We start from the raw sequence: 13,241 nt of genomic DNA, 5'->3' as shown, positions 1-13,241 counted from the left end.
TCTTTTAAATTCATTAGGAGATACAACCATGAAAATAGCGTTAAGTCATTTGCTATTCCAATTGAAATTGGTGATCTCATCTCTTGTCCAAGCATCAATAGTTGTCATGGGTTTAGTCCACCCTCGCTCAACTGTACACCACACACGTTCATAAAAGGACTTGAGAAAAGCCCTCATACAAACTTTCCAATATGCATGGCTTTCCCATTAAAGTGTGACGAGACATATAGCGACATGGTCAATAGGGGAACGGATCACACTCGAATGAGTGAACCACTCTCTAATGCCAATTGAAATTACCCAAGTACCCCTGTGTATTGACGCAATGGAAATATCTACCAATTCACTCAACAAATTTCTTAGATCTCAATCTTGCAATTATTTAATCAAATGAACATATAAAGTAAATAAATAAATTACATGACACAATGATTGGTATTGAAGGGAAACCCTTTAAAAAATCTTTAAAGGTAAAACCCTACAAGTCAGCTAAACCCAGAAAAATTAATTTTATTATTTGAAAATCAATTACAAGTAAAGCTCAATTACAAAATCTTTGCCAATTGACACTCTTACTTGACTAGACAAATGACACATTTGTCTCTTCTACTGCAGTAGTAGCCAGAACCTCTGACAATCTTCAAACATTGACTTTTCTCCTGGAACTCCAGTGGCTAAAACTCGACCAATCAATTCTCCAACATGGAGCACGATCACACTCTTTGAGAGAAATAATATGAAAATTCTTCTCACTAAAATATGCACTTGAAAGTGCTCTAGAAAATATCTAGATCTGAATCTCTGCAGATCCTAACCAATAGGATCCCTTAAATAAATAATATGGAAATCAATTCCAATTGCTGTAGAATTCTGCTGATGGAACAAATTTGATAGGAGTTTGATCTGTAGTAGGATTTTGCTGACGGGCTCAGTCTGTTAGGACTTTCAGGAGTAGTAGGAATCTCCTGACAGGAGAACTCTGCTGGGAAATGATTCTGTTGACACCTGGCGCTGAGTCTTCTTATCAGATATATATTTCATTCAACTGGATAATTTCAGACTCATTGAAACTCGATTTTCCTACTTATAATTTGGTGGGTAATTCCTAAAATCAATTTGTTGTGAAGAAGTCTCTTGAAAAAATGCTAAAAGGCACGATAACTCTTCATCACAGTAACAGATTTCATATCAGCCTCTTCTCTGGATATAGAATTATCAACCTAAATAGATCTATTTGTTTCCTTCTTAGATCATGCAATTTTGAATTAAATGACTTATATTTTATTAATGTGCTTGTAGTTTTGTTCAATGTACTCTACAAGCTAATAGACTTATTTGGTTGTTACTCAAGGTTGAGTTTTTGTGAGAATTAGTTTTCAATTGCCTTTCTTATGCTGTGAATTAGTTAATGTTTTGGATAGATGGCTTTCATATGTTAATCTTACAGAGCTGCTGTTCTCATATATATGTTGTGAATCTGTGTAGTTTTATATGTTGAGACACATGGGTTAACTTCTCTCAGTAGCATGCAACAACTTTTATTAATCCATTGATTGTTAGCATTCTGTTCTCTAGTGCATGTTAACTTCATGCATTACTTTGTGAATCTATAATCTGGTTGTGAATCCATGGTTGTGAATATGATCATGAAGCTATTTTGTTTGTGTTGTGTTGTGTTTTAGATTTATTTCAATTTTGAGGTGCATTTGTGAATTTGTGTAATTTGTTGTTTGTTTAATTTATTTTCTTTATTTTTATAAATTTATTTGGTATCTTATTTTGTTCTTTTTTCTTCAGGCAATAGCTTGGAATGACGCTCACTTGGTTATGTTTTTTTAACTTGTAGTGATTCTAGTGAATAATTTAGTTTTGTAATTTTGGTTATCTATTTTTAATTTGTATGAATGATTTATTTTTTCAATTTTGGTTATGTTTAAATAAAATTGAAATTTGAAAAAGTATTTTTTTAAGAAAGCTAAAATTTGGAAGCCCAACTCCCATTAGTGAGAGTCCAAAATTGCCAAATTGAAAGTTCAAATGGGCTAAGAAAAAAAGCCCAAATCCGACTTCGCTCCAACTTTGCTCTGAGAAGTCGAAGTTGGAGTCGGATTGGAAGCCACAAGAATCAGAGTCGGAGTCAGAGTTAGGACACTCCGACTCCAACAATGTCAGTGCTCAACCCTACTATCTCTGCCACAACCAGGACTAGTCTTGAGAGCAAAGGTACCATAGGATCGAGAGATCACTATATATGCATGGTGATCGAAAGAGATATTAATCTCTCATCCTTTTGACATAAAAGCGGGGCCAGGGTTAGATATGCAAGGGTGTCTATTGAAAAAAGGGTAGCAATTGAAATCGACTAGCATGTAGAACAATACTGCATATAACTCATGATCATGATGTGTCAAAATACTATGAACTCATGAAAATACTAAGAGAGCTTCGGAAAAACTTGCTCTGTATATTCAGCCACCTCATTATCAATAATCAAAAGCATCTATACAAAGGAAAGTAGGTCAAATGCTATACATAGGGAGCATCTAACTGATCCCTAATATTTAGCCTATATACATGGTAATATATCTATACAACTAATATTAATAGAGAAGTCATAAATTGTATAAACTCCTAAATTGTATACGTTAACATCCCCCATCAAACTGATGCTGGTAAGTCAACCAGCAACAACTTGCCAACCAAAAATTGATGCCGTTGTTGAGTCATTGCTTTGGTGAAGACATTGGCCACTTGGAGATCCGAAGAGATGTAAGGAAGAGATATCACCCGAATCTCCAAAGTATCTCAGATAGAATGACAATCAACCTCAATGTGCTTGGTGCGTTCATGGAAAACGGGATTGGTGGTAATCTGAATAGCACTAGTGTTATTAGCATGAAGAGTGTAGAAGTAGTCTGAGGAAACTCAAGCTCCTCAAGAAGACCGCGTAGCCATACAATCTCAGAATAAGCAATAGACATAGTACGATACTCTGTCTCAGTAGAGGATTTAGAAACACGATCTTGTTTCTTACATCTCTAAGAAATTAAGGCATCACCTAAAAACATACACCAAATTGAGACTTGTGTGAATTGAGCCATTTCATACTTCAATTGAAATCGCCTAGCGGAGTTATCTCGATTGTAAACCGTGTTGAGATAATTCCACATGTTAGCGGTAGTTTTATAAGGCTTTAGATTAAGAACAAGGTGAAGCTCAACCGAGCTAAGGATCTAGGTCATAACCTGAGCATCCTTAATTTTCCATTTAGACAAAGCTTCGACATCTCGAGGTGCAGGATCATTCCCATTAATAGGACCACACAATTCTTTTCCTTTGACAAATAATTTAAATTGAAACTCCCGAGCAGAATAATTTTTGCTAGTAAACCGAATATGAAACGAGTCTACTTTATCGTATGACATGATGCGACCCAGAGAAAAAAAAAATAGCTCACCAAAAAATTATTGCAAGAAGTAAGAAATTGTAAGTGCCGAGAACGCCCTAGACTAGAGAATCCAACCAGAAAAGAGCCGACTAAAGGAAACAAAGTAGGAACCAACAAAAAAAATCACACCAAAAGTGACAACCAAACCAAAGAGTGCAACTGAGAGCGCTGAAGTGTAGAACACAACCAGAAAACCAAAAATCAGCAATAGATGGCGCCGATGCCCACAAACGCAGCAACAAAAAGTGTTGAAACCCACAAGAACACCAATAGAAATTGCCGAAACCCACAAGAGCACCAACAGAAAGTGCCGCAAGCCACAAACTCAGAACCAAGAAACATCCATAGAAGGCGCCGACAGAAACACAGGAACCACCCCGAGAGTAAAAAAAATTCTAAAACAGGCAAGAATTTTGAACCTTGCTCTTTATACCATGTCAAAATACTATGAACTCATGAAAATACTGAGAGAGCTTTGGAAAAACTTACTCTGCATATTCAATCACCTCATTATCAATAATCAAAAGCATCTATACAAAGGAAAGTAGGTCAAATGCTATACACGGGGAGCATGTAACTGATCCCTAATATTTAGCCTATATATATGGTAATATATGATCTATGCAATTAATATTAATAGAGAAATCTTAAATTATATAAACTCTTAAATTGTATACGTTAATATGATGTGCTTGCCTAGTGATAGATCGAGGTATGTACGTAGGGCAAAACAATGTAAAAGTTAAAAAAAATTTGATATATATATATATACAACTGTTTTATTCTTATTTTACACATTTCTTCGATAAAAAATATTATTTTTTAAATTTATTTGAATTGTGGTCGATTTGGATGAGTTTGAATTAAATAATAATAATAATAGTATTCTAGTCGAATATTATGAAAAAAAATTATAAATTAATTGTGTATATATGATTTCTCAAAGACATAAAATTAACTGACGTAAAATAAACACAAAAATACAATTGATATGCATAGCTGGGGAGCACTGGAACCCGTGGGACGAGAAAGAGATCAGAGGCTGAGTCCCACTCCAGAATCCCAGACGGGTAGATGGCCCGTTTGGTTGTTGAATTCTATTGAGCTTAATTTAATTCAATTTAATTTGAAGTTAAATTTAATATTTAAATATTTAAATTTTAAATTATTAAATTCATCTCAATTTAAAATTTTTTTATACATGAAATTCATAATTTTTTTTTAAATTTTTATAAATATATCTAAACTCATTTTAATATTTAAATACATCTAAATTTATTTTAAATAAATTTTACAAAATTTATTTATCATTTTAATTTATTATTATTTACAAAAAATTTCACTCATTTCAATTTAATTTAATATCAAAACGCAGAGCAATTCGATTTAACATCAAAACGCATCCCAGGAGTTCGAGTAGTGTTGTGTGGACCAGCGAGAGAATATTTGATTGCTTTTTGTTAAAAAAATAAAAAACAGGAAAACCTTTTGACTGTACAGAAAACTATCTTCTATTACAGGGGATTTTTATGACAGGACTTTACCTTTACCTTAACGAATTGTCGGCTTTGGTTAATGGGTAACAACGTTATTCCAGAACTACAATGCACTCATGTCACTTTCTGTATTGTCAACTTCTCTTGCTCCGTACAAAGTAAAAGACAAGAAAACGTGTCACACGGTAGAAATAATATTATTATAAGTGTCATAGCATATGTATTTTCCCTATAAATTAAGAGGCCCGTAGAGGCTCTCCAAAAGCATCGATCCGGAGCCCTTATCTCGCTTCTCTCTGTTCATGCAACATCATCTGCCATCGTTTTGCCGTCTCGATCATGAGTCCTACAAACCAAGGTCATGAAGAAAGACTTATCACCCGCAAGTGGCGGTGGCTCAAGGCTTTTCCTGAGAGGTTGAAAGCCAAGGCGTGTGAAGTTTCAGCAAACACGAAAAAGATTGCCCAAGACGATCCTAGAAGAGTTATTCATTCGGCAAAAGTAGGACTCGCACTCACCTTGGTTTCATTGTTCTACTATTATCAACCGCTGTATGACAATTTTGGTTTCTCTGCAATGTGGGCTGTAATGACTGTGGTTGTCGTCTTTGAATACTCTGTAGGTAAGTTTGTTAAAACATGTTGAAAATTTTCTCTTGGGAAAAAGCGAATAAGAATTCTTTAGTGTATCTTAAATGACTAAAGATGCTTTAACATCCTTTTTAGGAGCCACGCTTGGAAAGTGTTTGAACAGGGGATTGGCAACCTTAGCAGCTGGTGCTTTGGGTGTTGGAGCTCACCACCTAGCTAGCCTATCTGGGCACATAGGCGAGCCCATTTTACTTGGGTTCTTTGTCTTTCTGCAAGGTGAGCATGTATATTGGCCAAAATGTTCTATATCTCTCAATTCTCAATCAATCTTGTATATTTTATTAAATAAATAAATTTCATGTACTAATACCGATTAATCATGTGTTGCAGCTGTTACGTCTACATTCACAAGGTTCTTCCCCAAAATCAAGGCCAGATATGATTATGGGCTGCTGATTTTTATATTGACATTCTCACTGATATCTGTATCCGGTTTCCGCGATGATGAGATAATAGAATTGGCGAACAAAAGGCTATCCACCATTATCATTGGTGGGCTTGCCTGTGTGATCATAACCATTTTTGTTTGCCCTGTATGGGCCGGTGAAGATCTTCACAATCTGATTGCTGTCAACGTGGAGAGGCTTGGTAACTTCTTAGAAGGTACATACATCTACAAAAAAAGTAGGAAAACACTGTGTTATGCCCATAAAATTTATGCTCAAACAACTCCAAAAAAGAAAGAAAGAAAGCGAAGGAAACTACAGACAGACAAAAGAAAATGGGAAAAGTTGCACAAAAAGTAACACGCTAATTAATTAAATATTGTTGTACCTTTCTCCCTTTTATGTGCATTCATACTTGCAAAATCCAACAAATTTATAGGATTTGGAGATAAATACTTCAAAACATCACTTATTGTCCCTTTCTCCACTTTAGGAGCATTCACACTTACTGAATCCACCAAATATATAGGATTTGGAGATGAATACTTCAATACAACAGCGGATGGAGAGTCTACTGACGGCAAGTCGTGTCAGGGTGAATACAAGAATGTTCTCAGTTCAAAAAATACTGAAGAATCCTTGGTGGGTTAAAAGTTACTCTCCCTCTCTCTCTCTCTCTCTCTCTCTCTATGAACATTTAGTTAAAGCCTATAATATTCATACACTCTATTGGCAGGCTAATTTTGCGAGATGGGAGCCTCGTCATGGCCACTTCCGGTTCCGCCATCCATGGATACAATACCTCAGAATTGGAACCCTAACTCGCGAATGCGCCTACAGAATAGATGCGCTCAGCGGCTACATCAACTCCGACGTTCAAGTACTGCATGCTTTAGAACCCATATTCCACATTTGATGTCTAAATCCATTGCATTTTATTTATTAACATCGTACGTTTATAAATATAAATTAACCAAACCAAACAGGGAATTCCTATGCATGCAGCCATGTGCATGCGGGCAAAACAATAATAAAAAAAAAAAACCAAAACTTATGTCGTTAAATTACTTCAAAGACAAATGATTCGGCTTGTAGATGCTTTTCTCACAATTGTGTTTTTATGTTTGCAGGTTACACTTGAAATTCGTAGTAAAATCCAGGATGCATGCACGAAAATGAGCTCGGAATGTGGCAAGGCACTGAAAGAAGTAGCTTCTGCAATTCGGACAATCAGTAAACCATCTTCAGCCGACCGCCATGTTTCAAACTCGAAAACAGCTGCCAAGAATCTCGAGTCAATACTCAGATCAGGCTTATGGGAAAATGCTGAGCTCTTAGCAGTGATACCAGCTGCCACGGTGGCTTCTCTACTCTTCGATGTTGTCAAGTGCACTGAGAAAATCGTTGATTCTGTTCATGAGCTCGCATCCATGGCACATTTTAAGACTGTAGATCGTACTGTATCCCCAGAAAAGGAAGAAATACCACATCATGATATTGAACAACTTAAACCAGTTCCCAAGATTGATAGCCCTCATGTTGTTATAACAGTTAATGGGTCAACTAGTGCAGCTTTCCCAGAAAATGGCACTACTCCGCCACCAATACTACTGAATAACAAACAAACGGCAATAATGTAAATAGATTTCTCAGTATCTAACGAGGAACTTCATCCTCCGCTAAGTATTGTAAAGTTCGAGTGTCTTGATTAAACTTCGACCTTTAATACACTTCAAAAATAGGATAAAGATATATCCTACTCGGTTAGTTTCTTTGCCATTGTCACATACTCTTGCTACCTTTAAACAAATTGATATTTTGCATACATGCGCTGTACGTATCTGTTATATATTTAGCATAAATGATCCAAAAGAAATTAATTCTTTTTCCATTTTCTCCCACTTCTCTATCTTTTTTCTTTAACCTAGCAATGAGTATAGAGACGAAAAATGGGCCCAACTTTTACAAGAAAAATAAGCATTTGTGACAGATTATTTACGACGATAACGATTATTTATGACAAAAACAGACTCATTTTAATAGGAAATAATTATTTTAATTAGAAATAATTGATCATAAATAAGTAATTTTCTTGTAGAATTTCATTGTTTGGATGAGAGATTTTTTCCATGATCATTTCCCTCAGATGGAAAAATAATAATAATTTGTTAGTATATATAATATTTTGTAAGAAAATAAAGGTGTATACTATATTAATATCTCTTCCTATTACACTTGTAACTACCAACAATATTGTTGTCACGGCCACCAAGATAACCATGGTTAGTGATCATCACCATTCATGTTGTTGCCACTACCAATACCATGATTGTTATGCTTCTACCATTGAAAATTTGGTTATTACCATCATTGTGGCTGCATGTGTAAGAGAGACGGTACTTCGAATTTTATTAATAGCCCTCACTTTTTACAAAAGAATACTATGTACAAAGAAAAAACTTTGGGGGTAAGAAAGACAACAAACCAAGTCTGCAGGTTAGGGGGGTGATATGTGAATTTTGTGTTTAAAATATTATGTTTTAATATTATTATTTTTTTGAGATTTGAAAAAGGTGTATTAGGATTTGAAAAAGTTGAATTGTTTATTATATTTTATATGGAGATTTGAAAAATGTGTAATGATGAGATGAGATGATATGTGAATTTTATGTTTTGTCTTGTACCCCAAACCAAACATCTAAAACTATATTATCTATCTATACAGTATTAAAATGTAATCTATAATATCCAATGTATCAAACAGTCACATGGAAAAACTAAATTAACAACTACAATACAAGACATGACTAGAATGTAAACTGAAGTAACCACCATCTAAAAGTAAAGCACATGAAAAAAGAATAACATCTACAATCTATGTCTAAACATTGGCAAACTAGTTAAATCCAATTTTGATTCACCCCATGCTAATCTAGGCAAAATAGAAAACAAGAAAATAGTTTCAAACAAACCTTTAGCACCCGCTCTTGCTAGCTTAACTACAACTGAGTTACCTTCCCTATATATAATGTGCTGTAATGAGAAAAATACATATTGACCAAAAACAATTATATCATCCCAAATGTCGAAAAACTTAATTTCAAAGAGAAGAAGATCATATTTGATTGAACCAATGTATCAATTCTACAGAGTCAGATTAAAATATAATTAACCATAGTTATTATATATAAGTAATCATCACCATGATGTTATGCTTCTACCATTGTCAATTAGTCATTACCATCGTTGTAACTATTAATTGTAAAGCTTAATTTCCTAGCTTTTAAATATATCCATATAAACTATGAAATTCGATATAAATATGAATTTGAGATTTTGTAGGTCGAGTTTCAATGTGTAAAAATTTTATATGCAATTATTTTTACTTATTCTTTTGTGCATTTTATTAATGTGATTGATTGAGTCACTTTTTTAATATGGAATAACTATTTTGACCATTATATCAGTAAAGAGTATAAAAAGTATGTAAAAATCACTGTAGCTAACAAAATTCTTCAATGTTTACGTAGATCAAGCATTTCTTTATATATATATTTATGCTGAACATGAAAAGCTAGCGCTGTTATTTATCATGGCACATACGGCCTAAAAGTCGAACCAATTCTGTGGTCTCCCGTGCAGCCGTGCTGACCGTACGGTCTTTCTTTCTTAAATGTAAATGTGTGGCAGTACGAATACCGTATCGAAAGAACAAAACTTTGCGAACAAAAGCAGGATGCCAAACGTAAGGCATTAATTAAATAGAGTATAAAACTCCACTTTTAAAAATCCTGGGCAATAAATTGCGTTGAGGAGTGAATTATTAATAGTATATCAGTTGGGTGTTTGCCAGCCTATACATATATATATGGATACGAATTAGTACTTTTTGCACAAAATACATTTATAAAATATATACTTTCCAAATAGAATTTCTTTGTATGCTATTATAAGAAAAAAGATTATTTATAACGAGTTATTTGTATCTGAAAATAACTTATTTTGATAAGAAATTATTATTTTCATAACAAAAAACTAACAACAAATTATAAGGTTCGTTTTTCTCATAAATTATATTTCGAGAAAATTCACTCACTCTTTTCTTTTTAAGTTTCATTACATGAACACTTGTTAGTAATAGCACAAAATTCTCATGTAGATTTTGTTAAAATACAATAAAATGTAAACTGCATCAATCGATAACCACGGCATATAAGTTCATTATTTTTTCTATAAAAAAATGCTTGTAGACATTGGGGTGTTCATCTGGGTTCTGACCCCATTACAAGAAAACTGCTTATTTGTGACCATTTAATTCCAGCGAAATGACTATTTACAGTTAAAATGAATCTGTTTTAGTCATAAATAGCATTTTCGTCGTCATTAAATGGTCACAAAAACTCATTTTTCTTGTAGTGCCCGGGAACCCAGGTATACCTGGACCAGAACTTGGGTTTCAAACCCGGGCTGGAACCCGGACCGGGTTGGTTCGGGTCAAACCCGGGCCAAAACCCAGGTGGATCCTGGTTTTTGAAACCCGAAAATCTGGGTTCCGAATTGTACCTGGATATTTTTTATTTTTATTTTTAATAAAACCCTTTACTAAAGATCACCACAAAGATGAAAGAAAGTTCAAAAAGCCATCGACATGACCATCAAGAATTCCAGATACACTGGACTCAAACTATGGTGTTTATGGAAATTTCTCTTGGACTCAAATAGAGCATGGATGAATACATACAGAGAGTGAAAATGACGAAGTAATTAAATTTGAGTTTTTTTTCCTTCAACTTTCCCAACAACCAAACAAATTCATTAAAATAGAGAATCATCGAATCCATAAACAAGTCGATACTCAATACAGATTAAAAAAAAAACAAGTTTCCAAACATTCCAAAAACCACACGGCCACCAGCAAACAGATGGTCAAAGCATCCATCCACCACCGCACAACCCATCTCAATGGCAAACAGATGCGGCGACGGCGAAGGAGATGCGGCGACGGGGTCACGATGGCAGTGGCTAGGGACCTAGGGTTTCTGCTTCTGCCGTAGTGCAACAAGAGAGAGAGTGAGGGACTAGAGAGAGAGAGAGAGAGAGAAGTGAGTCGGGGGGGGGGTTCGAATAACGTCCTAGAGGCAAAGAATGGAGATGCAATGAGAAAGAGATGTGGCGATGGGGTCACGATGGCAGTGGCTAGGGCCTACGGTTTCTGCTTCTGCCGGTGCAACAGAGAGAGAGCGAGAGACTAGAGAGAGAGAGAGAGAGAGAGAGAAGTGAGTCGGGGGGGGGGGGTTTACCAATCAACGGGGTTTTTTTTAAAGGACATGGGTAACGAGTTTAAACCCAGTACCCAAGTCCCTAACCCGTACCCAAGTCCCTAACGAGTCTACATAGTACTCGTACCCGATCCGTTTTGATTCGGGCCTAAAAAAATTCGACTCGGATGAACAGTGCTATGTAGACCTGCCTATTAGCAATCCAAATTAGCAGCAGAAAAAAAAAATATTCTTAATTATTTGTTTAGCTCATTGTCAGAATGGCCAAGATAGAATGTCAATGATATACATTACAAGAAAAACAAACATTTATAATGGATTATTTGTGTCATTATAAGCACAATCTCAATTTTCCCCATATCGATATTTGTTGGCTCTTCGAGATAAAAGCACTCATAGTGCAATAAGAAGTTGTGAATGTATAGTTTAGGAGTGGCAATTCGTGTTTGCAAGTCATGTTCCTACCATGTCAAGTCATATATATATATATTCGATTATATAGGTCAATTTGAACACAATCCATTAAGCTAAAGGGTCAAACCTTTAAACTCTAACACGATTCATTTAAATAACAGGTGACATGACACATCCCATTTTGACATTTTTAAAAACTAATTAGAAATAAATAAACATGACATGACCCATTTTATGTAAATGGGCTAAATTCATAGTCCGCATAACCCATTTGACCTAATTAACATAACTTCACATAAAATATGAAATTTATATTTATTAATAACCACAATCTCTAAAAAAAAAATAATAAAACTACTTAATTACTTATAACAAAAAATATCGATAGTTCTCAGATTTTATTGATACAAGCTAGTGAAAAGCCATTCTAGATTGGGTACATTTAATGCTTTTGTACGTACTCTGAACTGTTTTTTATTATTTGAATTCAAAGTTGTGAAACCAGGCACACAAGCGCCCACGTTAAAATAACCTACAGAAATATGACCTAGCTAGCTAATATATAGAAATCTTTCTCGCAAAGGCAAAATCCCGATTATGGCATAAACTTTAAATATATAATAAAAACAGAAACTCTGCCATAAATTAATTTGGCCAGATTTAGGAATTAAAATTACAACGTCGAATTAAATGATCAGACACAAACTATTTTTTAAAAAGCAAAAAGAAATATTTGATTATGATTTGAAGCCAAAGTCAAAATACTAATACATATATTATATACATATACATATCACTAATTCTGTTATATAAAGTCACTTTTATATTTATGTATGTACTTAGTTTTATGCATCAATCTATTAATGTGATTGGTTAAAATAATTATTTTATATTATAAAAAATTAACGCATCCAATCATATTAATAGTCTGAATCCACAAAAAATATATAAAAATAATTGCATATAAATATTTTATATATATATATATACATATACATACACACATATATACACGTTTTTTGAATTAGGATCATCGAATTGGACATTGATTGAGGGGCCGATCGACTTATAAAGGATAAACAAAATGGATTAAAGGAAGTTCATGGGATATTTGTCAGGTTTCGTGAAAGATAGAAGAAATTTTGTAGGTGTGTTTTTTAATATTTGTATAAAATTAGTTTTGCAACACTAATATGAAAAGATTAAAATATGGTTTTGGGAGATATAAAAACTTTGATTTGAAGATGAAAAGTACTTAAAGTTAACTTCAGATTCATGATCATGTACGTAGCGATCCTTAGCTGTTAAGCAATGAAAAAAAAAAAAATTATATTTTTCATTCTTTTGACAAACCGAAGGGTCAATCACCAGATTAAAAAATTAACAGCCAGGAAAAAATGTTTTATTTGTACCGATTATCATTAGAAAAATATTAGTATGTCGCCTCAAAGGTATGGCTCTGTTTGACTGTTCGGTTAATTTTTTTTATTAAATAATAAAAAAAATGATTTTAAATATATTGATGTATTTTTTAAAAATATTTAAATATATTAAAAAAAAAAATTTAA

General features: G+C 33.9%; 1 protein-coding gene across 1 annotated transcript; it reads left to right on the top strand.

Moving 5' to 3' along the window:
• The first annotated feature begins 5,208 nt into the window (after window positions 1-5,208).
• On the top strand, window positions 5,209-7,788 carry LOC108995586 (aluminum-activated malate transporter 2-like). Its single transcript, XM_018971176.2, has 6 exons — window positions 5,209-5,566; window positions 5,670-5,810; window positions 5,925-6,197; window positions 6,510-6,622; window positions 6,717-6,860; window positions 7,111-7,788. The coding sequence occupies exons 1-6, from the start codon at window positions 5,284-5,286 to the stop codon at window positions 7,618-7,620; spliced, it is 1,464 nt and encodes a 487-aa protein (XP_018826721.1). The 5' UTR covers window positions 5,209-5,283; the 3' UTR covers window positions 7,621-7,788.
• The last annotated feature ends 5,453 nt before the right edge of the window (window positions 7,789-13,241 follow it).

The sequence above is a fragment of the Juglans regia genome, chromosome 14, assembly GCF_001411555.2.
Source record: "Juglans regia cultivar Chandler chromosome 14, Walnut 2.0, whole genome shotgun sequence".
Classification (NCBI taxonomy): domain Eukaryota; kingdom Viridiplantae; phylum Streptophyta; class Magnoliopsida; order Fagales; family Juglandaceae; genus Juglans; species Juglans regia.
Note: the sequence above shows the minus strand (reverse complement) of the source record. Positions and strands in the feature narration are given on the sequence as shown.